This window comes from Coregonus lavaretus (assembly GCF_964263955.1).
Source record: "Coregonus lavaretus genome assembly, chromosome: 10".
In the NCBI taxonomy this organism is placed as follows: Eukaryota; Metazoa; Chordata; class Actinopteri; order Salmoniformes; family Salmonidae; genus Coregonus; species Coregonus lavaretus.
This window is the reverse complement of record NC_139997.1, coordinates 38,960,173-38,987,023: the sequence shown is the minus strand read 5'-3', so window position 1 is coordinate 38,987,023 and position 26,851 is coordinate 38,960,173. Positions and strand designations below refer to the sequence as shown.

The 26,851-nt window shown below is 44.6% G+C and overlaps 2 protein-coding genes and 1 pseudogene across 3 annotated transcripts in view; 1 reads left to right on the top strand and 2 right to left on the bottom strand.

The window, feature by feature from the left end:
* LOC311136644 (teneurin-1-like) overlaps positions 1-16,783 on the top strand; it is a gene marked incomplete at both ends in the record, with an annotated part of 197,434 nt that extends 180,651 nt beyond the window's left edge. The window contains 8 exons of the mRNA XM_084170849.1: positions 42-552; positions 1,355-1,527; positions 2,257-2,492; positions 5,258-5,551; positions 5,699-6,089; positions 14,406-15,626; positions 15,756-15,898; positions 16,028-16,783. Of these exons, the coding sequence (XP_084026975.1) occupies positions 42-552; positions 1,355-1,527; positions 2,257-2,492; positions 5,258-5,551; positions 5,699-6,089; positions 14,406-15,626; positions 15,756-15,898; positions 16,028-16,783 (3,725 nt within the window). The remainder of the gene's footprint in view (positions 1-41; positions 553-1,354; positions 1,528-2,256; positions 2,493-5,257; positions 5,552-5,698; positions 6,090-14,405; positions 15,627-15,755; positions 15,899-16,027) is intronic.
* Positions 16,784-19,581: 2,798 nt separating this feature from the next.
* On the bottom strand, positions 19,582-23,462 carry LOC311136332 (SH2 domain-containing protein 1A-like; annotated as a pseudogene). The gene is made up of 4 exons: positions 23,344-23,462; positions 22,986-23,021; positions 22,493-22,556; positions 19,582-19,764 (listed from the first exon to the last, which is right to left on the bottom strand). The product of its transcript is annotated as an SH2 domain-containing protein 1A-like (transcript).
* Positions 23,463-25,564: 2,102 nt separating this feature from the next.
* Positions 25,565-26,587, bottom strand: LOC311135976 (type-2 angiotensin II receptor-like; the record flags this gene model as incomplete). Its single annotated transcript, XM_084170021.1, has 1 exon — positions 25,565-26,587. The coding sequence occupies one exon, from the start codon at positions 26,585-26,587 to the stop codon at positions 25,565-25,567; it is 1,023 nt and encodes a 340-aa protein (XP_084026147.1).
* Between the last annotated feature and the right edge of the window lie 264 nt (positions 26,588-26,851).

Here is a 26,851-nt window from a genome sequence, read left to right as displayed (position 1 = left end):
CTAGTTAAGTGCTCAATCTCTTCATTGTCCTGTTCCCACAGGAGATGGTGGATATGCCCGTGATGCCAAGCTGAAGGCTCCCTCCTCCCTGGCTGTTTCCCCTAACGGGACTCTGTACATCTCTGACCTGGGGAACATCCGTATCAGGGCCCTGTCCCCCAACAGGCCCCAGCTCAACCAGAACAGGATGTATGAGATCACCTCTGTGGTGGACCAGGAGCTCTATCTGTTCAGTGTGAATGGCACCCACCTCCACACCCGCAGCCTGGTCACCGGGGACTACGTCTATAACTTCACCTACTCAGGAGAGGGAGATGTGAGCGCTGTGGTCACCAGCGACGGCACCATGGTCCACGTGCGCCGCGATGCCAACGGCGTCCCCCTCTGGCTGCTGGTGCCCGGGGGTCAGGTCTATTGGCTCACGATCAGCAATGGGGGCGTCCTCAAGAAAGTCTCCGCCCTGGCGCATGACCTGGCACAGATCAGCTACCATGGCAACTCGGGTCTCCTGGCAACCATGAGCAATGAGAACGCCTGGACAACAGTATATGAGTGAGTTTTCCACCAATCTCCTTCCTCTCTATTCATGTCAATTTCATTCTGCTTGATAATATCCTCTATTAGCACCCTTCAAATCATAGCCATATTTTTGTTCCTGTCTGCCTGTGTGAAGCTGTAAGAGCTTCACCACCTACACTCCCATTTTTGCTGCAGTATTGCAGTTTTTTCAGTGTTGGGAATGTGTGAAATTTGAAAGGTGTATATAAATTACATTGTCCGAAAAAATGAAATATAAATGTATTTTCTAATAGAAGATTATTTCCAAAATCATGTTTTTCTGTAATTGGGGCAATTCCATACGCTGGCCTGCAGAAATGGTCTTCTTTTTGTTGCCGATTCAAAGAGAAGTGGGAATAGTGTGATTATATAAAATGTTTGCGTAGGCATTTTTAGGGATTTGTTCAGTGGCGCTTTGGGTTTAAAATCCATTCGTATGTCAGGGGCAAAGAATCCTTTTCACTGCCTCTTAATTTTGTTTGATCGGCAATACAACCTCTCCTCTATTGTGTCTCTGCGAAAAAGCCTAAATCCACCCAAACCCCATTCTAAGACTGTCCTCAGTGTCCTGCGGTAAGACTGCCTTTGGAGGTCATACCTAATTGGCTCCTTTGTTCCAGCAGCATCATTATACTGCCTCCCAGTGGTGACGCTGGGGAACTACAGGATGGCGCTCACCTCCTTTCAGAATGGGAATATTCTGGAATCCACTAAAATATAACCATTTTATTACACAAGGTTGTCACAATTTCAGATGTTGGTAGGATGTTATTTGACTGGGTGTTTCCTTGACCAGGTATAATTATGACGGTCATCTCATCAATGTCACCTTGCCAACGGGAGAGGTCAGCAGTTTCCACGGCAATATGGAGAAATCAGTGCGGGTGGAAGCAGACACGTCAAATCGGGAGAAATTCATCACAGCCACAAACTTCTCCGCTGCCAGCACTATCTATACATTACGCCAAGGTAGTAGTAAGGTTTCGTGTCATTTTCTCATCTCGTTTTTTTTTCATTATCATGCCGTAGCTTTTTATGTTGTGTACTCACTAGCAATGATGAAGCAAATATATTCCTCCCTGTATCTGTTATTTCGGTGTCCTCAACACATTGTTCACATGCATGTCTTATGAGGTGAACAATTTTAATGACGGCCCAACAGCTATTTTATAGAGCATTAAAATAACAATGAGATGGCAGGCCTGACAAAGGTGTAAAGAGTTGGTGAGGAAGTAAACAGGAAAGAAGCGAGAGCTGCTGACAGTAGTCTCCTTTCACACAGTCACACCTCTGTTCTCACATAGACACACATAGAGCCAGTGTCTCATCAAGTTTGGTTTTTAGAAATACAGTTACTCAAGGGGATACCAAAGAAATGGCACGTGCAATAATATACCATTCTGTTATCTCTTCAATAAAAGCTGTGAATAATATCATTCATGCATTTTATTGAAGAGATGACAATGGTATTACTGGATGTCCTGACTGCTATAACTGCCATGTACGGTATGGAGCCTACAGTTGAACCAGTGTTCTGTCGCAGTATGAGTTGACTGTCCATGTTGTAATACTGAATTAGTTTAATCTCGCTCTCTTTCTCTCTCTCTCGTTCCTTCACACACACACACACACACAAACACTCACACACACTCATTCTCTCTGTTACGCTCTCTCTCTTTGTCCCATGGCCCCACACAGAGCATGCTCAGAACACGTACCGTGTGAGTTCGGACGGCTCTCTGTGGGTGACGTTCGCCAGCGGCATGGAGGTGACCCTGAACACAGAACCCCACATCTCGGCAGGCGTGGTCAACCCCACAGTGGGCAAGTGTAACATCACCCTGCCGGGTGAGCATGCTCACAGCGTCATCGAGTGGAGACAGAGAAGAGACCAGGCTAAAGGGAACTACACGGCCTACGAACGCAGGCTCAGGGTAAGGAAGAGACAGAACAGACAGCATGAACACAATACCCTTCACCATATGTTGTGCAATATGGCAGGTACAATATGGCAGCATACTTACAACAGACCTAAAGTCTCCCTATGGGAGTTTGATAACTCTTCCATAACACTGTAGGTCATGAAAAAAATGTATGCACTCACTAACTGTAAGTCGCTCTGGATAAGAGCTCTGCTAAATGTCATAAATGTAATGTTAAATAGAAGGTATGTGACTGACCGGCTCGATTCGGTCTTATGTAGCAAAATTTGAAATTGTGTGTTTTTTACATTGGATAAAAGTAGCGACTCAGAGCTAGAAAATTGTATACCATACACTACAGTTGAAGAACTATGGGGAAAGTAATTCTGCTTTGAACGTTTATAAACTTGTAACCCCACTTTTGAGAAAATGACCCTTGAACGTTTTGGTACACCTACTGGAGAGCTCTTCTTTGTCTACACCCATTCAACATTGTTCACACCCTCTTAAGCCTTAGCCCCACCCATCTCTTTAAGGATTCACATGTGAGGCCATGTGCTAAACAGAGTAAGTATGGTAGTGTACTAAACAACTAAAGATTTCAAGACTAAAGGCTGGTTTATACTATGTCTGTAGACAGTTGTTGCAGTGACATCATGAACATTCCATTGTCATCCAACATCAAACTTGTCGTTGTCGTTATGAAAAAGTATAAACACAAAAACGACAGACTGCATGACATCAGCAGCCTGGTGGTCCAAAATAGCATTACTGTTGTATTTTAACACCAATAAACCCATCCGTTTAAAAATGAATTTAGTATATGTAAATCGAGCAAACCAGGCAACTAAAAGCAACTTTCTAAACAATGTTTTGGTTCGTTTCTAGCTTGTTCGCTAGCTAGCTAATGTTAAGTTAGCTGGCTAGCCAGTTCAAATAATGACCATATCATATAGCTGACAACGTCTTAACTTGAGCTAATTTGTATTCATTATTACAGGAAAATAAACTCACAACAAGATCATTATTTACAAGTTAATGGCGAGCTAATTACACAAAATACCTTATGGCTGTGAGTGTGACAAAAAAAGCAGGTCATTCTACTGGAGAATTTTAGAACTTGGACACTGTCTCGTTGGCCTAACGTTATGGCGCAGGTCATGTTCTTCACATTACCTTCTCTGGTAAACACACACTATAACAAATAAAATCAATGTTTATTTGTCACATGCACAGGGTACAGAAGATGTAAACAGTACAGTGAAATGGTTACTTGCATAGTGGAGTCTTTTGTTTAGACATGTAGCTAGCTAAACAATGAACCATAATCCCAACTCATAACGTTACTACCCTGCATGAATTTACTGGTAGCTAAAACTAACCAACTAGGTACAATATTAGCTAGCTAGCTAACACTAGGCTATAACTAGCAATGCAAATGGCTCTGAGATACAAATAATATTACTACACAGATCATACACGTAACATTAGCTAGCGAGCCAGCCAGCTAACGTTAGCTAGCTAACAGTACGCTTTAACTTGCAATGAAAACAACTTTCTGACACAATTAGAAATTTATAATATCTGAAAATGTAGCTAGCTAGACTCTCTTACCCTTATACATGGATGAACGCTTCTCCCTCTCTGTCATGGATGCCACGGTTGCCCTTTGAAGATGTATAAAACACCCATCTCCAGATTACAACAGCCTTCTGTATGTTCTCTTTGAGACTCTGCATATTTGCAATCAAACGCCAGAATCTCCTTAGTTATCATACTTTGCTTCCACCGGACATTCCACTGATTTCAAAACTCAGTCCTCCAGAAAGTGGAGAGCGTTAGCAACACTTTTGCAGTTCTTTGTGATATATATTTTTTAAAGTCACATTAGAAAGGATTACCTACACATACTGAGCCGCTCATGTTAAAGACAGAAGCGTGCTACATGGCAAACCAATCCAAACTCATCTCTTGGCATGTCCAGCTATCCATTATCTCAGCCACTCATGGCTAGTGGGAAGGTTCCTGTCTTTTTCTGTGGCTAAACCAACTATGCTTGTAATTTAACAATTGTATTCATATTTACAGATGGCATACAAGTTTGTTATTAAGGCACATGAATGTTCACATGTTCCAGAAGGCATTTCTGCCAAAAAACACATTTTGATAAAAAAAATGTTTTCATTCAAATGCCTCTCCTGTGAAGTAGTGTTGCGCAACATACGCCTAGTTTCCTGAAATGAGTCACATATACATTTACACATGACTTGATCAAATATGATGGATCCCTAGAACTTTTGTGGAATATTTTTAGATTCAGACAGTGAAAATGGGAAATCAATTGTAATCCAGACTTCATTGAACATGCACATAGAGGGAGATACGATGATGACTCTGTCAGAGAGAGGAGGATAATGAGGGAAAGTGGGTGCAGAATGTTTGACTTATTCCTCCTACCAATTAGGATGAAGTCAAATAAAAGCATTTAGGGCCCATTTCTAGTTGAGCTGAGGCAGAGAGGGAACATTCAGCTCCGTTACTGCCTGTCTGAATTGCTATTAATAGTGATGGTGAAATACTCATTTACCATCACAATGAAGTCTTTAAAAGCCTCCATTTGAAATCGGCACAGTGGATTTGTTTTTGAATTTTTTTTATAATTGTTATCTAGATAAAACGGCTAACTTTTGGGAGAAATAGTCAATAGCTCTAGTATTACTCAGAGGAATGACTGTACCACTCACTCACGTGTCATTCTTGTCTCTCACCAACCCCAGGCTCACAACAGAAACGTGCTGTCCATAGACTTTAACCAAGCCACACGAGTGGGCAAGATCTATGACGACCACCGCAAGTTCACCCTGCGGATCCTCTATGACCAGATGGGTCGTCCTATCATCTGGTCTCCCAGCAGCAAGTACAATGAGGTGAATGTGACCTATTCTCCAGCAGGCCTGGTGACCAGCATCCAGAGGGGTAACTGGTCAGAGAAATTGGAGTATGAGAACGGGAAGGTGGTTTCCAGAACATGGACCAATGGGAAGATATGGAGCTACACTTTCCTGGAGAAGGTATTTAGTTATTTGCTAGACATGTTGTGATGGATCCAAAAAGAGTCCAATGCCATAAGGATTTTAGTTTGTTCTGTATATGGATCTGAATTAGGTGGCAGTCTGTCGCTCAGAATATTAATCTACTTTTGTTTGTGTGTTCTGCAGTCGGTCATGCTGCTGTTGCATAGCCAGCGGCGGTACACCTTTGAGTATGACCACACAGACTACCTGATATCTGTGACAATGCCCAGTATGGTGCGTCACAGTCTGCAGTCCATGCTGTCAGTGGGTTACTACAGGAACACCTACAGCCCTCCAGACAGCAGCGGAGCCTCTGTGATCCAGGACTACAGCCATGATGGCCGCCTGCTCCAGACTCTGTACCTGGGCACGGGCCGCCGTATCCTCTACCGCTACACCCGCCAGTCCCGCCTGGCAGAGATCCTGTACGACACCACCCTGGTCACCTACACCTACGAAGAGGCCTCCGGGGGGGTGAAGACCATCCACCTCATGAACCAGGGCTTCATGTGCACCATCCGCTACAGACAGACAGGTACTGCAATACAGACCAACCTTCTAGCTAACAGTATGGGGAATAGCATTGAATAACTTTACAAACAAAGACAAGCCAGTTAAACTTCAGTAATGACGTATGATCCTCACATAATGACAAGACGATAAGATAGATTCAAAATGAATGGCATGCCATAAAGGAGCTTATTGATTTTTATAATGGAATGTATTATGACAGGTTAATGTAAGAAATAAAACCACAAATGGCTGTGCCTCTGCAGGAGTATAATACAATAAGCTATATTAGATGAAGAGGCCTTTAGGCATAGCTGAGGATTATCGTTTATTGTGGGTTCTTATCACTATAAGCAATTCTGATAATGCTTTATGTCAGACAAGTCTTAAAGTTTGACAAATAAGTCTGCTTTGAGAGATTGAGTATACCATCATGAAATACACTATTAGCACCTCTTGAAATATATCCTCAGGCATATGGCCCCAATAATTCACCCATGAGAATTATATATCCTATATATTCTATTCATCCTGCTAAGTTTAAATCTATTTTTGGAACCTAAATCCATGGATAACTCCAGAACTCTGTAGGGATTTGAAATCCCTATAAAGCCAATATGGAATGGCATGCTGATTATATAGGGCACCAAATCAGAACCCATTCTGAAGAGTTGGAGATTGGGAGTGCTGCAGTGCACTGATGAGCAATTTCCTCAGCTTCACAGACTTTTATTCTGTCCTTTTGAGACATTCATGCCTCGCTGTTGGGGGTCCCCACACTCTGCCGGTCTCTCCTGGTCTCCATGCACAGATACACCTAGATTTCCTCCTAACAAATTGACATGAACCTGTATTTAAAGCGTCCCAGGTCCTACACTGGCTGGGCAACAATAAGTCTGATTTGAAGCAAATAAGCAATCAGGGACAGCAGAGCGAGGGATGATGGTAGGCGAGAGCATGGATGAGAATACTTAACAATGTATTATATAGCCTGGCTGGTGGATTTGGCTGGCTCAATGATAAGCCTGGATATATTACTAGAAAGGGTAGCTGGGTCATTCCACGAAATGAGTGCCTTTTGCGTCCCTTTTATATTTTAAGTAGAAATTGTGCACCAATATTGAATTTTAAAAGCCTGTTCCATTAAATAATAATATGCCATTTAGCAGATGCTTTTATCCAAAGCGACTTAGTCATTTGTGCATACATTTTTACGTATGGGTGGTCCCAGGGATCGAACCCACTACCCTGGCGTTACAAGCGCCATGCTCTACCAATTGAGCTACAGTGCCCTTTAATATAGACCACATGGAGAATTAAATAATTCAATATGAATAAAGGCTTGCTAAAGGGACAACATTTAGCATTTTGACATCTCCCTCTGTCAACACTGTCACTTCTAGGAAGACATCAACCAACTTAATCCCAAAATTTCACCATCATTGTAAAGCCCTAGTTATTTTAATATGCCATTTAGCAGACGCTTTTATCCAAAGCAACTTACTTGCTTTTGAAGATGATTTATTTTATGTGATTTGTGATTCATTTACATCTGTCCCTCATTTTAAGGTCAACCCTGTTACGTGAACTGAACTCTCGTTTTAATATGGTGAAACTATTCCTTTAATATTTTTTTTCAAAAGAAACATTGAACATCTATTAGTCAAATCATAGAGGTGAGCTGGTTCTACTCTTTTTGACCATTTTCTTGTGTTTTGTGGTGGAAAACTGAGCGTGTCGAGCATAACTGTGATGAGGTGGTGTTGAAGGAGTCAGGTGCAGGAGTGTAAATCACAGAATAACAGGCTTTAATCCCCAAAATACAGGTTTACGCAGAACTGCGTCAAACACACTCCAGGGCACAAAACAGGTGCACTGGAAAATACAAGGCACACAGGAATATACTCCCGTCTAACAAAATACACGAGCTTCACTATCCTTCACAATAAACAATCACCCACAAGGACAAGGGGGCAGAGGGAACACTTATACACAGACTAATTAGGGGATTAGAACCAGGTGTGTGTGATAACAATTAGGGCGGGAGGTAGCTTAGTGGTTAAGAGCGTTGTGCCAGTAACCGAAAGGTCGCTGACGACGAACGCCGAAGCATGCCCGAACAAGGAGGGGAGGGAGCCTCGGTCGAAGTCATGACAGTACCCCCCCCCCCCCCCCCCCCCCCACCTCAGACGCGGAACTCCAGCAGCGCGCCGACCCCGGCCTCGGATGGCAACGGTGGAAATCCCGCAACAGGGAGGGATCTAGGATATCCCTCACCGGGACCCAGCACCGTTCCTCCGGACCGTACCCCTCCCACTCCACGAGGTACTGAAGGCCCCCCACCCGACACCTCAAATCCAGGATGGCACGGACAGAGTACACCGGGGCCCCCTCGATGTCCAGAGGAGGTGGAGGAACCTCCCGCACCTCAGACTCCTGGAGCGGACCAACCACCACCGGCCTGAGGAGAGACACATGAAACGAGGGGTTAATACCTGCGGGCTCAGCTTCCGGCAGGGCAGGCGGAGGGGCAGATTCCGGGTCGAGAGCCAGACCCGATCCCACGGTATGAAAACTGGGGCCTCACTGTGGTGATGGTCAGCGTTGGCCTTCTGACGACGCACGGCGCGCTGGAGGTGAACGTGGGCAGCGTCCCACATCTCCTCTGCGCGCCGAAACCAGTCATCCACTGCAGGAGCCTCGGTCTGGCTCTGGTGCCACGGTGCCAGAACCGGTTGGTAACCTAAAACACATTGGAATGGTGTTAGGTTAGTAGAGGAGTGGCGGAGAGAGTTCTGGACATATTCTGCCCACGGCAAGAACACCGACCACTCTCCCGGCCGGTCCTGGCAGTAGGACCACAGGAACCTACCCACATCCTGATTTACTCATTCCACCTGCCCATTTGACTCGGGGTGGAACCCAGTGGTCAGGCTGACCGAGACCCCCAGACGTTCAATGAACGCCTTCCAAACCTTGGACGTGAACTGGGGACCTCGTCGGACACGATATCCTCAGGCACCCCGTAGTGCCGGAAGACGTGAGTAAACAGGGCCTCTGCAGTCTGCAGGGCAGTGGGGAGACCGGGCAGAGGAAGGAGGCGACAGGACTTGGAGAAGCGGTCCACAACGACCAGGATGGTGGTGTTACCTTGGGAGAGGGGAAGATCAGTCAGAAAGTCAATATTAAGATGAGACCATGGTCATTGTGGAACTGGTAATGGTTGTAGCTTACCCGTTGGGAGGTGCCTAGGTGCCTTACCCTGGGCGCACACCGAGCAGGAGGAGACGTACACTCTCACGTCCTTAGCCAAGGTAGGCCACCAGTACTTTCCGCTCAAGCAGCGCACTGTACGGCAGATACCTTGGTGACCAGAGGAGGGTGACGTGTGTGCCCAGAAGATCACGGATAAGAGCAGGCACGTACCGCAGCCCAGCTGGACACTGCGGTGGAGATGGATCTATGCGTAATGCCTGCTCTATAGCCGCGTCCATCTCCCATACTACTGGCGCCACAATGCTGGAGGCCGGGAGTATGGGGGTGTTGTCTCTGGGCCTCTCCTCTGTGTCATACAGCCGGGACAGTGCGTCTGCCTTCACGTTCTTCGTACCCGGAATGTATGATAGTGTAAAATGGGTCGGCAGGTAGCTTAGTGGGTAAGAGCGTTGTGCCAGTAACCGAAAGGTCGCTGGTTCTAATCCCCGAGCCGACTAGGTGAAAAATCTGTCGATGTGCCCTTAAGCAAGGCACTTAACCCTAATTGCTCCTGTAAGTCGCTCTGGATAAGAGCGTCTGCTAAATGACTAAAAATGTAAATGTAAAAAATGTAAAATGAAACCGGGTGAAGAATAGGCCCCGCCTGGCGAGGATTCAGCCTCCTCGCTACCCGGATGTACTCCAGGTTACGGTGGTCCGTCCAGACGAGGAAAGGGTGTTTCGCCCCTTCGAGCCAATGCCTCCACACGATCACCAACGTCGTAGTTCTGCTCCGCCGGGCAGAGCTTCTTCGAGAAGAAGGCACAGGGGCGTAGCTTGGGTGGCGTGCCCGAGCGTTGAGACAGGACAGCTCCTATCCCAACCTCGGACGCATCCACCTCCACTACGAACGGTAGTGATGAATCGGGGTGGGCCAGTACTGGGGCTGAGGTGAACCGACCCCGCAGTTTGCTGAAGGTCAGCCTCAGCAGACCAGCGGAGCCGGAACGGCCCACCCTTCAACAGGGAGGTAATGGGAGCTGCGACCTTGCCAAATCCCCGGATAAACCTCTGATAGTAGTTGGCAAAGCCAAGGAAGCGCTGCACCTCCTTAACCGTGGTTGGAGTCGGCCAATTACGCACGGCTGAAATGCGATCTCCCTCCATCTCCACACCTGAGGTGGAAATGCGATATCCAAGGAAGGAGACGGATTGCTGAGAAAAAACATACACTTCTCTGCCTTAGCATAGCACAGTCGGGCCAGCACCTTGCGAACCAGGGACACATGCTCGGCGCGCGTAGCGGAATACACCAGGATGTCATCTATGTAGACCACTACACCTCGACCAAGCATGTCCCGAAACAACACCTCGTTCACAAAAGACTGGAAAACTGAGGGAGCATTCATCAAACCATAGGGCATTACCAGGTATTCATAATGCCCCGTGGTTGTGCCCCGTGGTCTTCCACTCATCTCCCTCTCGGATACGTATCAAGTTGTACACACTCCTGAGATCTAATTTGGTGAAGAAGCGCGCTCCATGCATTGATTCAATCACCGAAGGAATGAGGGGGAGGGGATAACTAAATCTTATCGTCTCCCTGTTCAGTGGTCGATAATCAATGCACGGGCGCAGACCTCCATCCTTCTTCTTCACAAAGAAGAAACTCGAGGAGGCGGGTGAAGTGTAGGGACGTATATACCCCTGGCGCAGGGACTCGGTGACATAGGTTTCCATAGCCACCGTTTCAGCCAGTGACAGGGGGTATATATGACTCCTGGGAGGTACAGCGTCTACCCGGAGGTTTATCGCGCAATCCCCCGCCCGATGAGGTGGTAATTTAGTCGCCTGCGTTTTAGAGAACGCTTGCGCCAGATCGAGGTATTCAGGGGGAATGCGCACGGTGGAGGTACTGTCTGGACTTTCCACTGTGGTTGCACCAACGGAAACATCTAGAGACCTACCCTGACACTCTCGCGACCACCCCATGAGAGCCCTCTGCGGCCATGAGAAGGTGGGGTTGTGGAGTGCTAGCCAAGGGATACCTAATACCACAGGGAAAGCAGGAGATTCAATAACCGAAAAAATAACCTGCTCAAAATGAGTCTCCTGGGTGATCATGGTGACTGGTATCGTGACTTCCGTAACCAACCCGGACCCTATTGGTCGACTATTGAGTGCTCTGATGGGGAATGGAATGGATAGGGGAACCAATGTTATGCCTTGACAGCGTGCGAATGCCCTGTCCATAAAGTTCCCAGCTGCGCCTGAATCGACTAGCGCCTTACACTGGGGAACTACCATGAGATCGGGAAAGTGGATAGGTAGGGTACAGTGCGCAGCAGAGGGCTCTGAACAAGTGTGGGTGTTCGATACCTGGGGTGATGCGAGAGTGCCCTGCCTGCCGCCTCCCGGCCCAAAAGAACGTTGACTACGATGTGTAGTGTATTGTCCCTTCGTGCCACCAGAGTGGCACTGTCACTGTCCTCCTCCGCTCTCTCGTCCGGTGGCTCCACCTAGCTTCATCGGCTCGGGATCCGAGTCGTCCGGTGTGGAAATGGGCAGACCCCTACCAGGACGTCCTCTGGCTGCCAGCAGGTTGTACAAACGAATGGCCATGTCCACCAGTTTGTTGAAGGACAACATGGTGTCTCGGCATGCTCCCGTCGGACGTCCTCCCGCAGATGGCACCGGAAATGGTCGATCAGGGCCCGCTCGTTCCACCCGGACCCCGCTGCCAGCATCCGAAACTCCAATGCGAAGTCCTGCGCTGTCCTCGTCCCCTGCCTCAGATGGACCAGTCGCTCACCCGCCTCTCTACCCTCGGGCGGGTGATCGAAGAACGCCCGAAAGAGGCGAGCAAACTCCCTGTAGTCCTCCAACGCGGCTCCTCCTCTGTTCCACACCGCGTTGGCCCACTCCAGGGCTTTCCCACAGAGGCAGGAAATGAGGACGGACACCTTCTCCCGCTCAGATGGTTCCGGCCTGATGCTGGAAAAATAAGTAAAGCTCCAATTGGAGGAGGAATCCCTGGCACAGCGCCGTCGTCCCATCAAACGCCCGTGGTCGGGATATCTGGATCCCTCTGGGTGCTGGGGTGTAGGTGGCTGGATCCGGTTGGCCAGCTGGTCTCGACAGATCGGGTTCTCTCCTCTCCAGGCGTTGGACGACCTGAAGAACCCGATCCATCGCTTCCCCCAAGCTGGCCAGCATCGTGGAATGCTCCTGGACCCGTGCCACGACTCCAGGCATGCGCTCTTCTCCCGCTGACTCCATATGGTCTCCTGAGTGGCGCAGTGGTCTAAGGCGCCGCATCGCAGTGCTAACTGTGCCACTAGAGATCCTGGTTCGAATCCAGGCTCTGTCGCAGCCGGCCGCGACCGGGAGACTCATGGGCGGCGCACAATTGGCCCAGCGTCGTCCAGGGTAGGGGAGGGAATGGCCGGCAGGGATGTAGCTCAGTTGATAGAGCATGGCGTTTGCAACGCCAGGGTTGTGGGTTCGATTCCCACGGGGGGCCAGTATAAAAAAATGTATTCACTAACTGTAAGTCGCTCTGGATAAGAGCGTCTGCTAAATGACTAAAATGTAAATGTAAAATATTCAGGGTGGGTGATTCTGTGATGAGGTGGTGTTGAAGGAGACAGGCGCAGGAGGGTAAATCACAGAATAACAGGCTTTAATCCGCTAAATACAGGTTTACGCATAACTGCGTCAAACATACTCCAGGGCACAAAACAGGTGCACTGGAAAATACAAGGCACACAGGAAAATACTCCCGTCTAACAAAATACACGAGCTCCACCGAGCTTCACTAACCTTCACAATAAACAATCACCTACAAGGAGAAGGGGGCAGAGGGAACACTTATACACTGACTAATTAGGGGATTAGAACCAGGTGTGTGTGATAACGAGACAAGACAATTGTGATGATGATTGGGGCGGCAGTGGTTAGTACTCCGGTGACGACGAACACCGAAGCATGCCCGAACAAGGAGGGGAGGCAGCCTCGGCCGAAGTCGTGACAATAACACGTCAACCCTGTTTCCCATAGATAGACAGGCTACAGGATACTTGTGTAAAAGTAAATGCTATACATCAAAATCCTTATTTTAAAAATTATGGACGGCCAGTGGCACACTCCAACACTCAGACATAATTTACAAACACAGTATTTATGTGTTTAGTGAGGCTGCCAGATCAGAGGCAGTAGGGATTACAACGCGTTATATTGATAGAGGTGCGTGAATTCGACTATATTGCTGTCCTGCCTGAGCATTCAAAATGTAATGAGTACTTTTGGTTGTCAGGGGAAATGAATGGGAGTAAAGAGTACATAATTTATTTAGGAATGAAGTGGAGTAAAAGTAAAACATATAAATAGTAGAGTACAGATACTACTAAATTAGTACTTCTAAGTATTTTACTTAGTTACTTTACACCACTGTCTATTACACACTTTATCACTTCAGTAGTGTAGATGACAAATGTACCTTTTCGCACACCTACACTAAGTATCATACTGTTGGCTAGGCAGTCTTTTTAGTGAGGTCTCAGCCTTTTTGCTCTGTGAGTTCCTCAGCAGGTTTGAGCCCAAATGAAGGTATTGAACATGTTAGAGGCCTTTACAGAGCTGAATGGGAGAGTGAATAAGCCCACATGAATTAACTGCCATTCAATTTCTTTGAATGTATCACACCCCTGCAATTTCAAGCATCACAGGTCAGCAGCCTCCAACTTCATTTGCAGTCACATGATACCACGCAACCATCTCAATGTAATATTAATCTCCTAAGGACAGAAGTGATTAAAATTCTTTAATTCTGCTTTAGTTCGTTTAGTTTAGTCTAGGCAGACATACAAATAATTTGCTTCTGTTTTATAATGTGCAATCCATATGGGTGTGAACAAGACCGTTTGAGGCACTGGATTAGTATTAGTCTTCTGGGCATCTCTGCTCTGCTATTGATGATACAATAAGTATGTCTTCAAACTTTGAAGAGCTGCTAGAGTCATGCAAATGTACTTTATAATAACAGATATTATGTTTAATTTATGCCAGAGTTTTAAAAAATATAATTGTGATTAATCTTATAAATGTTGAGAAATCTAACTTTCATATCTCATCCTTCTTCCCACAGGTCCTCTGGTTGGGAGACAGATCTATAGGTTTAGTGTGGAGGGCCTGGTGAATGCCAGATTTGACTACAGCTATAATAACTTCCGGGTCACCAGCATGCAGGCCATGATCAATGAAACTCCTCTTCCCATTGACCTTTACCGTTATGTTGACGTGTCTGGAAGGATTGAACAGTTTGGGAAATTCAGTGTCATAAACTATGACCTCAATCAAGTGATCACTACACACATCATGAAGCACACTAAGATATTTAATGCGAATGGACAAGTGATCGAGGTCCAGTATGAGATCCTGAAGTCTATTGCCTACTGGATGACAGTGCAGTATGACAACATGGGCCGCATCACTATCTGTGACATCAGAATTGGTGTGGATAACAACATCACACGCTACTCATACGAGTATGATGCTGATAGTCAGCTTCAGGCTGTGTCGGTGAATGATAGGCCACAGTGGCGCTATAGTTATGACCTCAATGGCAACATTAATTTACTGAGTCATGGCAACAGTGCTAGACTCACGCCGCTGCGCTACGACTTACGAGACCGTATAACAAGACTCGGAGAAATTCAGTACAAAATGGATGAAGATGGCTTTCTTCACCTGCGGGGCAATGTCGTGTTTGATTACAACTCCAACGGACTGCTTGCTAAAGCGTTTGACAAAGTGTCAGAGAGGAGTGTTCACTACCGCTATGATGGCCTGGGCAGGCGGGTGGCCAGCAGGACCAGTGACGGCCAGCAGCTGCAGTTCTTCTATGCTGACCTGACTAAACCCACCAGGGTGACCCACATGTACAACCACTCCAGCTCTGAGATCACCTCCCTGTACTATGACCTGCAGGGACACCTCATCGCCATGGAGCTGAGCAGCGGGGAAGAGTACTACGTAGCCTGTGATAACTCTGGCACGCCACTGGCCATCTTCAGTAGCCGAGGACACATCGTCAAGGAGATGCTTTACACCCCTTACGGAGACATCTACCAAGACTCAAACCCCTCCTTTCAGCTGATCATCGGGTTCCAGGGCGGTCTCTATGACCCACTGACCAAGCTGGTCCACCTGGGGAGGAGGGACTATGATGTGGTGGCTGGGAGGTGGACCACTCCCAACCATAACCTGTGGATGGAGCTCAGCATCAACCCGAAGCCTTTCAACCTCTACTCCTTCAAAAACAACTACCCGGTTGGAGAGTTACAGGATGTCACCAAGTTCACTACAGGTACACTATATGTCTACTTCCTAAAGACAGACATTTAAACTATAGAAAATAGGACTCTCTATTGTGTTGCATGACAAAAGCTAAAATCCTATGCCCTGTCATTGACTCCTCAATACCTTCTGTCTCCAGACATTAGCAGTTGGTTGCAACTGTTTGGGTTCCAGCTCCACAACGTTGTCCCTGGTTACCCCAAGCCGGAGGTGGAGAGCATGGAGCAAACCTATGAAATGATGAGGACTCAAACCAAGACACAAGACTGGGACCCTAGTAAGGTGAGCTAAACCTAGACTAGGCCTAGACAGAGCCTAATCTCCAGCCATGTATGATCCTTAGATATTACATAACCTCCTCATAATCCTTATTATCATTAGATAACCATCCCATGTGTGTTTGTCTGCCAGGTTCTGTTGGGTATCCAGTGTGAGTTGCAGAAACACCTGAAGAACTTCATCTCTCTGGACCGGCTGCCTATGAGTAAGGTGAGTGGTCAGCTGGGGGCGTGGCATGGCCTGAGGCCCCGCTTCTCTGCCATCTCCTCCATATTTGGTAAGGGCGTCAAGTTCGCCATCAGAGATAATGTCGTCACCACTGAAATCATTGGGGTGGCGAGCGACGACAGCCGGCGTGTGGCAGCAGTCTTAAACCACGCGGTCTACCTCTCCGGCCTGCACTTCACAGTGGGCGGTCTGGACACTCACTACTTTGTCAAGCCTGGCCTGCTGGAGGGGGACCTGGGAGTGGTCGGCCACACCGGAGTGGGTCGTGTCCTGGAAAATGGCGTCAACATGACCGTGTCCCAGATGACGACGGTGGTGGGTGGGAGGACTAGGCGCTTCGCTGACATCCAGATGCAGCACGGGACTCTGTGCTTCAACATCCGTTACGGTGCCACAGAGGAAGAGGAGAGGGAGCATGTGCTGGAGGTGGCCCGGCAGAGGGCGGTGGAGCAGGCCTGGGTCATCGAGCAGAGGCGGCTGGAGGAAGGAGAGGAGGGCTCCAGGCTCTGGACAGAGGGGGAGAGGCAGCAGCTGCTCTCCACTGGACAGGTGCCCGGCTACGACGGCTACTTCGTGCTCTCCGTGGAGCAGTACCTGGAGCTCTCTGACAGTGCCAACAACATTCACTTCATGAGGCAAAGTGAAATAGGGAGGAGGTAACAGCGGCATCGTGCTTCACTACTGCCGTGGGTTCCCCTTCACCAAAGACAGTCTGTTTTTAGACATACAATGATTTGTTGTACCGTTTTTTCTAGAATGATGACAATAAATATTTAAAAAAAGACAACTGCCTTTAAAAGTGACAAATGATGGTATTTTGTTTCACCTGTGTTTTTGATTGTTTTGTTTCTTCTGAGAATGAGTTGATCATTTGAAACTCTTGACTGTCTTTCATTTTGGAGTGACTTAGCTAGCTTCTGTAATTTGACCTACTTTGTAAACTGTTAGATATGCTGAATCTGAGATGAGAGACGCTGTATCAAGTTCATTACCATATAATTCATCTTTATACATACTGTATGTATAACAGTGTTGTGAATTGCTCTCATTTCAGTTTATACAGTACATATCTCTGATCTTTTGAGAAATGGTAGTGACAGCTACAGTCTTCTTTTGACTACGAGACTCACTGGAATCGGGGATTTTGCTGCTTCCTGTGTATTTGAAGTTCTGGTGGTACAATGGAGTAGATTGTGTGGGTTTAGACACATTAAATTGTATATAGCAAGTGCTTTAGCGAGATACAAGTGCTTAACTTGATAATGTGTTGTTACTGATTATTAATCGTTAAGCCGATCAATAGAATTGATCACTGGAGTTACACAGAGCAACGGGAAAAAGTATTCATGCTGAAAACCTGTATAGTATAGTTTCCTTTTATTTTAATTTATTTTTACAAATTGCTTATTGTAAAATATAATGTATTATCTGGGTAGAGCTTGTGCCTTTCTGCTCTTAAACTTTGAAGGATGACAATTAAAAAAACAACAACATATCTTTCAATACCATGAAAAGTGTTATTATTTGTATCATTTATGTACTGGACTAGAATCCTTATGGAGTGTAGCTTGCAGGGCAGACTATAGTGGCCTATACGAAGTGCTAAATCATAGTGTAAATGCTGCAAATACCTCATCATATTGTAATTCACAGGTATTACATTCATTGTACCTTAATTATCCTGATGCCATTACAAGGCAATCCTTACCATACCCTGTTCAGTTAGACAGAAGTGTCCCAGTAATACAAATACCCGAGCTAGCAAGTCAATTGGCAGACAGTACAGAAGATAAGTCTGCCGTCACTGAGAAATCTAAACGTCAGGAATTATTTGTAAGAATCAATGGTTTGCATGGTAAAAAAAAAGGTGATAAGCTTGTAAAAAAAATGTCCATACATGTAGGACAAGGCACACTTAAAGTTTATCAAGTGGGTAGAAATATAGACTACATATCAGGAGAAGGAAATCATAATAGGCTGAAAAGCAGAAAGAGAAGAGGACAAATTCAGTGGGTAGCTTACAAGTGTGTTCCAGTTACGGGTCAAATATAGTGGATGTGGAGGAGGATTTTTCAAAAGGAAATGCACACAGAGAGTAGCTGTTTCCCACAGATAAAAACGAATTGGAAACAATCTTTCAATATTTACACTTTTTTTTCTGTGCTTAATTTACTACAACAGTCACATTGTGTTACAGCATTAGTCATTCCTATTCTGTGAAAAAAGTGTAAGTAGTGCTGTATGCCTCTGTCTAGTATTCCACAAATTATCTGAGGAATTTCGATGTGCATAAGATTACCCCATCTTCACAACAACTAAAATATTTTCAATGCAGCCCCAATTAAACAAGCCTTAGTAAAGCAATAGTTTACTCAGTCCTTTGAAACATCTAAGAATCCTCCTTATTTCTTAAGACAGAATTTCAAGTATGTGAATGAATTGTAATTATTTATTATTTAATTTATTTTGATCAGAGTATGACATGTTTGGAACTGAAAAAGAGGAGTTTAAAAAGTAAAATGTTGTCCAGTCATCCACCCTCACGCATTACCCACACGCACAATTTGGTTTTATTGTTGTCAAGTATTTTTGTAATTATTGATGTGTATGGTTTGTGTGCTGACATTGGTTTTGTTAAGCTTCTCATACGGAAATGAAACATTTAGCACTGTGGAAAAGTCTGAACCAAAGGCATGAAGTGCTGTTGGATGAAGCCGAACACCCTATATTCTGATATTCACTTTAATACTGTCAAGTTAATCAAAAATATAATTCTGTGCAACCTTATCTGTTGTTTTTTACTTTAATTCTCATTGGGTTGTATTGCAAAAAATGAATTGTATAAAACATAGGCTATATGGTATACTATATAACATATTTTGGGTAAATGAATTGATAGTACTCCCTATAATTTATAATGCTCTGCTCATTGGTGGTCATATTGATGATACTGTCTTAGTCGGGTAACTGAGTCTGAGAGCGAAGAGGGTGTGATTGCCAAGATACATTTGTGTTGTACGGGATACTGTGTAGACTGATGGAATGAAAACACTATTGCTTGAATGCATTTTCTACTCTGGGCTTTGACCAAGAGGCATGTATTTTCTGCGAGTGCTCCAGGAAGTGGGTGTAAATAATGAGAAATTAATATATTGGGTGTGGAAAGTTCATGTTCAAAACAAGGTACTTTGAAGGTTTGACTTTTAATAAATAAATGTGCAAATTCTTTGTCCGTATGTTTTGATGTTTATTTCATTGTATCATGAAATAATGAGTATCAGTGGTTTAAATTGAACTGGACATAATGCAAAAAATAGTTAATCAAACAACGCGATTTAAACAAAATACAAAAACAAAAAACAGATACCCAGAAATTATTTAATTTGAATCATTTCACAGTTTTTCAAAAATATTGTTGTCAAAGTGTGTATCTTTGAAGAGGAGCCATCATCTCATGGCTACTGCACGTCAGTGTGTTGGTATTCAACTGGATAGAGGAGGTGCACCGCCAGGCCCTAGTTTGGCTTACCAAAGGCAGCTATCAGATTACATGCTGTCATCTTAAAGATCTCCTGGTTCATTGGGTTCTCCCATAGTTTTCTCAGCGGGTCTACGTCATCTGAGAAGGGTCCTTGGTGGTGCTACAGGCCACAACTGCATAATAACTATGTAAAATAACTATTAATGCATCCATTCCATAGTCTTAAGTGTTTATGTTTGATAATCCACTCATTTTTTGTTGAGAAGGTCAGGATATTTGACCTACTATTTCCATTATGCCCATTTTCACCAGATTTCACCTTTAAGCCATTGAAAAATGACTTAAAAATCAAAATGTAACGTGTTATCCAGCCAAACTTTTTTTTTAGGGGGTGTATCAGCTTTAATATTGCAAATAGATTGTGGCTTCTATCAATGCAATTGTCTGCATAATTTCCAATACCCCATATATTTTCTTTGTCGAGGCACAGATCTGGGGAAGGGTACCAAAAAATGTCTGCAGCATTGAAGCTCCCCAAGAACACAGTGACCTCCATCATTCTTAAATGGAATAAGTTTGGAACCACCAAGACTCTTCCTAGAGCTGGCCGCCCGGCCAAACTGAGCAATTGGAGGAGAAGGGCCTTGGTCAGGGAGGTGACCAAGAACCCGATGGTCACTCTGACGGAGTTCCTCTGTGGAGATGGGAGAACCTTCCAGAAGGACAGCCATTTCTGCAGCACTCGACCAATCAGGCCTTTATGATAGACTGCCCAGACGGAAGCCACTCCTCAGTAAAAGGTACATGACAGCCCGCTTGAAGTTTGCCAAAAGGCACCTAAAGGACTCTCAGACCATGTGAAACAAGATTCTCTGGTCTGATAAAACCAAGAATGAACTCTTTGACCTGAATGCCAAGCGTCACGTCTGGAGGAAACCTGGCACCATCCCTACGGAGAAGCATGGTGGTGGCAGCATCATGTGGTCCTCTGTAGCTCAATTGGTAGAGTATGGCGCTTGTAACGCCAGGGTAGTGGGTTCGATCCCCGGGACCACCCATACGTAAAAATGTATGCACACATGACTGTAAGTCGCCTTGGATAAAAGCGTCTGCTAAATGGCATATTATTATTATTATTATTATGTCTTTCAAGGACTGGGTGACTAGTCAGGATCGAGTGAAAGATAAATGGAGCAAAGTACAGAGAGATCCTTGATGAAAACCTGCTCCAGAGTGCTCTGGGCCGAAGGTTCACCTTCCAACAGGACAACGACCCTAAGCACACAGCCAAGACAAAGCAGCAGTGGCTTCGGGACAAGTCTCTGAATGTCCTTGAGTGGCCCAGCCAGAGCCCGGACTTGAACCCGATCGAACATCTCTGGAGAGACCTGAAAATAGCTGTGCAGCGACGCTCCCCATCCAACCTGACAGAGCTTGAGAGGATCTGCAGAGAAGAATGGGAGAAACTCCCCAAATACAGGTGTGCCAAGCTTGTAGTGTCATACCAAAGAAGACTCAAGGCTGTAATCGCTGCCAAAGGTGCTTCAACAAAGTACTGAGTAAATACTTCTAAATGTGATATAACCTTATTTATTTATTTTGCAAGAAAATCTAAAAACCTGTTTTTGCTTTGTCATTATGGGGTATTGTGATGAGGGGGAAAAAACAATTTAATACATTTTAGAATAAGGCTGTAACGTAACAAAATGTGGGAAAGGTCAAGGGGTCTGAATACTTTCCGAACGCACTGTATATACATTTTACGGACACAGTATATTTTACATTATCTTGTTTTTTTGTTATTTCTTTTAAATGTACCGATATTTACGTATAGTTGCATGTTTTCATAAGCTTGGGTCCGAGGAAAACACATAATTTCTAATTTCTTTAACAAATAATGCAGGGCCGACAGACAAGTTCCTTTCTCCCCCTTCCACTGCCTCTTCCATTTATGCAGTAATGCTGCAATTAGTTGGTTGTAATTTTGGATAGAGCAGACATTTCCATAATTTATTTTTGTTAGCTGCATGTGTGACAACTCCACCAGTCCTATTCATGATATCATTTACAAAGATTATACCTTCTTTTTTTTCTGTTTCCAAAAATAATGTTTTTTTTAATCAATTAGTATATTTGAGTTTTACCATAATATTTGTTGTAATATTTGTTCTGTCTTTTCTGGTGGATTAAACTGAAATTGCAACCAACTTTCTATGGCATGTTTTAAAAAATAGCAATATTATGGAGATTATTTCATTTTCAAATAACCAAAAGTGAGAGGTTGTAATCTGAATAAAGTGCAAAGGGCCATTCTTGAACACAGGGTGAGCCATTCTTACTAATCTGCTAGAGAACCAGTTCGGATTTCAGTATAGCTTTTGTATGACTGAAGCCTTTAGAGAGAGGTCTAATGCTTTAATATTTAATCATTTCTGCCCTCCGAATTCATATTCATTATATAAATAGGCCCGTTTAATTTTGTCTGGCTTTCCATTCCAAATAAAATGGAATATCTTTTGCTCATATAATTTAAAAAACAAGTCGTTAGGTGTAGGCAGGGCCATAAGCATCCGGCCTAACTTTGTTTATCACCCCATCATTGTTTGATCTAGGATAGATGAGAGCCTGTAACAAGTAACACAAAAAAAGGATAGCACTTTTTCCTGGTTGGCTGGTCTACTAAATACCAGTAATACAATACCTTTTTATAATTTTGTATCTAGTGTTTTGAGGCCATACCTCTTAAGGGATATGCTTTCTATAATTGGAATGTAAGAAAATGTGCGTGAATGTACAGTATATTGTAGCAATTCATGTGTGTCCATGTGGTAATCTACTACTAACCAATGGATATTGATAACGTGACTGTTGTGAATGTCTTTACTCACCTCAACTGTCCAGGACCCATCATTGATTTGGAACACTCTGTAGGTGTAGACAACACCTTTGCATCTTTCAGTGAAAATAGCAGAAAAATATGATAACAGCATTTCAATGCAGAGTTATTTTGAGTTTAATCGTACTGTAAAGTACATTACAGTCCAGTATTTATGTTATTCTGTAGTCTGTGTAAATTGGACTCAAATTAAATGGAACAACCAGTCTGTATGAGCATGAATCAGAAAGATGGAAACACAGGTGTGTATTTGTCATACAAATATGCATGTCATATCATCCATCTGATGATTCATTCTGTAACATTGTTATCCACCACCTTGCTGAGAAATTATTCTTCTATGCATTGAAGCAAATGTGAATTCATAGTGGAAGTCAATCTAAATGGCAATAACTAAACCTACGTTTCAAATATTATTGGTTTATGGACACATGGTATTAGGTCAAAAACATACAATGGATCAACAATATTGTTGAGGTACTCACAGAACACATAGGCAGTAGGTGTTGGCCAAACTCTCACTGTCTCATTTACGTCATTTAGCAGACGCTCTTATCCAGAGCGACTTACAGTTAGTGAATACATTTTTTTTATTTTATACTGGCCCCCCGTGGGAATCGAACCCACAACCCTGGCATTGCAAACGCCATGCTCTATCAACTGAGCTACATCCCTGCCGGCCATTCCCTCCCCTACCCTGGATGACGCTGGGCCAATTGTGCGCCGCCCATGAGTCTCCCGGTCGCGGCCGGCTGCGACAGAGCCTGGATTCGAACCAGGATCTCTAGTGGCACAGTTAGCACTGCGATGCAGTGCCTTAGACCACTGCGCCACTCAGGAGACGTGTCTCGGAGTAGATAACTCCCATCTTTCCCCACTGCACCCAGGATCCTCTCAGTAGTGGCCTTGCTGATAGCCCCCTGGTAAACAGAAACATGCTCTATGATACAGAAGCCTGCCATCTATGACTAGCACTGACACACATTCAGTATGGTAGTATTTATGGTACGGTAGCATCTACAGGAAATCATATCATATCCTGAGAGGAAAGAAAAGATCACACAGGCTGTGGTCATATTAAAAAGGTTAGTTCACCCAAATTACATATTGGTTTCCTTACCCTGTAAGCAGTCAATGGACAAAGTATGACAGCAATCCATGCTTTGGTTTAGTTTCCCTGGCAATTTTTAGCATTTGTGGCACAAATCCCATTCAAGTCATTGGACCGATATTAGCATTTTTTGCACATCATGTTCAAATCATCTACTGTGACTTTGAGCTTTACAATCAATTTTAGATACTTTCAGATGATTTGGACATGATTCACGAAAAATGCTAATATCTGTCCCTTGACTTGAATGGGATGAGTGCCACAAATGATAAAACATTAGCATGTGGAAACACTGCCAGGGAAACTAAAGCAAAGCATGGATCGTTGTCATACCAATGTGTCATTTTGTAATTTGGGTGAACTATCCCTTTAAGGTGAGGCCACTGCAGGAAACAGTATTGAAGTACGAGTATTTAGGCCTACGTGTCACCTTAATTTGCCTTGAGGTTTTCACTTTTCTGTTCATTGTAATGTTCATATAATGTTCATATGAGTTTTAATAACTAAAATAACAATTTGAAGCAAAAACGATGCAATTATCATCAAAGAGAATTCCTTTGCATCTGCGCTTCTCAAACCCAGCCACAGAGTGTCAGTAAAACAGAGCCTATATCAATGCTTGTTACTCAGTGTACGTCTTCGTTGTCTCTATGATGGCTGCAAAAACAAATGTCAGGATAAAAAAGCGGTTAGTTTTGATTGTATGAAAAACTATGAAATGCATGTTAAAATTGCTACATTGTGACGCAAACTCGAGCCCCTGGCTTTCCCATATTTGTTCAACTTGAGCATGGCCTTAAATAATTGAACGGGTGTTTTGTTTTCACACCAAGAAGACAGCCAGACAGTTATATCATTATGAATAATTGTATTCTTATTAGGGCTGGCACAATCACTGTATATTCATGTAACTGACATTTATGGACAATAACTGTGAAAGAAAAAAAGATACATCTCCATAATCATCTTCATACATTCATTTTAAGAGGGGGAGGGCGATTCAAATTCATTTTCAAGTAGATGTAGTTTACATAATAGCAGTTTTTCATTTTTACATGAAGAGGGTAAGATTGGGAATTATTTTACAAGCAGAACGGCACAGTCAGGAGGAAAAGCTTCATACCCAAAAGTTTAGAGTGGTCAAAACCATTCGTTTTTTGAGACGGGGGTCACCAAAGCTGTGTTATAATATATATGAAATATTTTTTCAAAGATGCGTTATGATACATAAGGTCCAAAAAAAAAAATTATGACAAGAACCCTGATAATTTGCATGATAATTAATTGTTACACAAAATTATATAATCGTCACAGCCCTATGATATTGAAATGAAGAGTGACTGGAAGACATAACTCATAGCGTATCCAGATAAGGGTTATACATTTGACACAATACAATGTTAATTATGGTTCAAGATAGACAAATTATACAGTTTACAGTAGATGTTTGCATGTACCTTTTCTTTCCCTTTAGAAGGCTCTGTGTTGATTGACATATATAGTTTTGTTATGGATATACAATAAAAACAACATACACATCACATTATTGTAACTAGGACAAAAGCACATAGTTGTATATTTCACACACACTTAATATCACACTGGCCTGTGGATCTTAGAAAACATGGCAGGTTTAAACAGCACATATCCTGTAGATTGTAATGAAATATCCCTTCACCCTAACATGAGCTTCATGGTCACATGGGATGTGAAACTGACATTCAAATATATGTTTAGATGCCCTCTGTCCAGCCTACAGGGTGTCCCTGATTAGGAGTAGACCGGGGGGTCAACATCCCCTGGAGACTAGGCCTGGCCTGGGGGTGATCCAGGATGTCTGGGGTTAACTGTTACACATCTGACAGACAGAGTCCTCTCATAGTCCTGCCAGGTGACCTCCATCCACTAGGGGCCCCTACTGTGTTGGCCCAGTCTCCAGTGGCCCTGTATCTTTTATGTTCCTGGAGAAAAGCTAAGCCTGGTCCTGATGGAGTCTCTCTTCTGGCACAGCCTGGGAGCCTTCTCCTCGTACAGCCGCCACAGCTGCTCCCGAAAGTGGTTCCCCACAAAGCAGTAAAGTACAGGGTTGATGGCGCTGTTGGAGAAGCCCAGGCAGAGGGTGAAGGGCATCAGGGTGACGATGGCCTGGCGCACCCAACAGCTGTGCATCACCCCCAGGGTGCTCAGGACATCCAGGAAGGTCAGCACGTGGAAGGGGAACCAGCAGACGAAGAAGGCCAGCACCACATCCACTACCATCTTCATCACACGGTCCAGGTTGCTGGAGCTCTTTTCCAGGCTGGGCTGTCCCCCCAGGAGGTGCTTCCTGATGCAGCAGTAGCAGCTGGCGATGACTGTGAAGGGCACCAGGAAGCCCAGGATGTTCATTGTCAGGGCCAGGCTAGGGAACCAGTTTGTCTGGGTAGGTGGGTATATGAGGGCACATGCCGTGACCCCCAACTCCTCCAGGTGGTAGGTGACTCTGAAGGCCATGGTGGGGATGGTCATGAGGCCAGCGATGGTCCAGATCACACAGCTGACCACTCGCGCCCGACACAGGTTCCTGCTGCACTGAGACTGGAGGGGATTAACAATGGCTCTGTAGCGGTCCACACTCATACAGGTGATGAAGTAGATGCTGGCGTAGACATTCAGAGAGAGGAGGCTGCCACACAGCTTACACATCAGCCCACCAAACACCCAGTTGTAGTCAAAGGAGTAGTAGACTGCCCAGAAAGGCAGGCTGATCAGGAACAACAGATCTGAGAGAGCCAAGTTTACCATGTAGGTGTCGGCCACTGTTTTACGGTTGGACTTTTGACATAACACGAACACCACCAAGACATTGCCCACGAAACCAAAGACAAAGATGACACTGAAGATGGTGGGGATCAGCTTGTTCTGATGCAGAGAGGGGGAGATGGAATCACAGGAATAATACTTGTAAATTGGCTCTTCTGATGAGTTGGTGGCCATTGAGAGGTTAGAGAGTGTCATTGCCAGGGGACTTTGTGTCCGTGATTGCTTTTACACTAAGGCCTGTAAGAAGATAATATAAAATCAGCAACATTTTAAATGAGAGAGTTGCAATAAGTCCGTAACTGTAAAACACAATGAGACAGTTGTTTTGGAAAGCATGGTAAGAAATTAATTGCTCAATGTTAGTAGACACATGCAGGATGGGCCAACTGAAGAATGAGGTGTTCTCAGTCCACTAAATCTTTTGCCTACTGAATATAT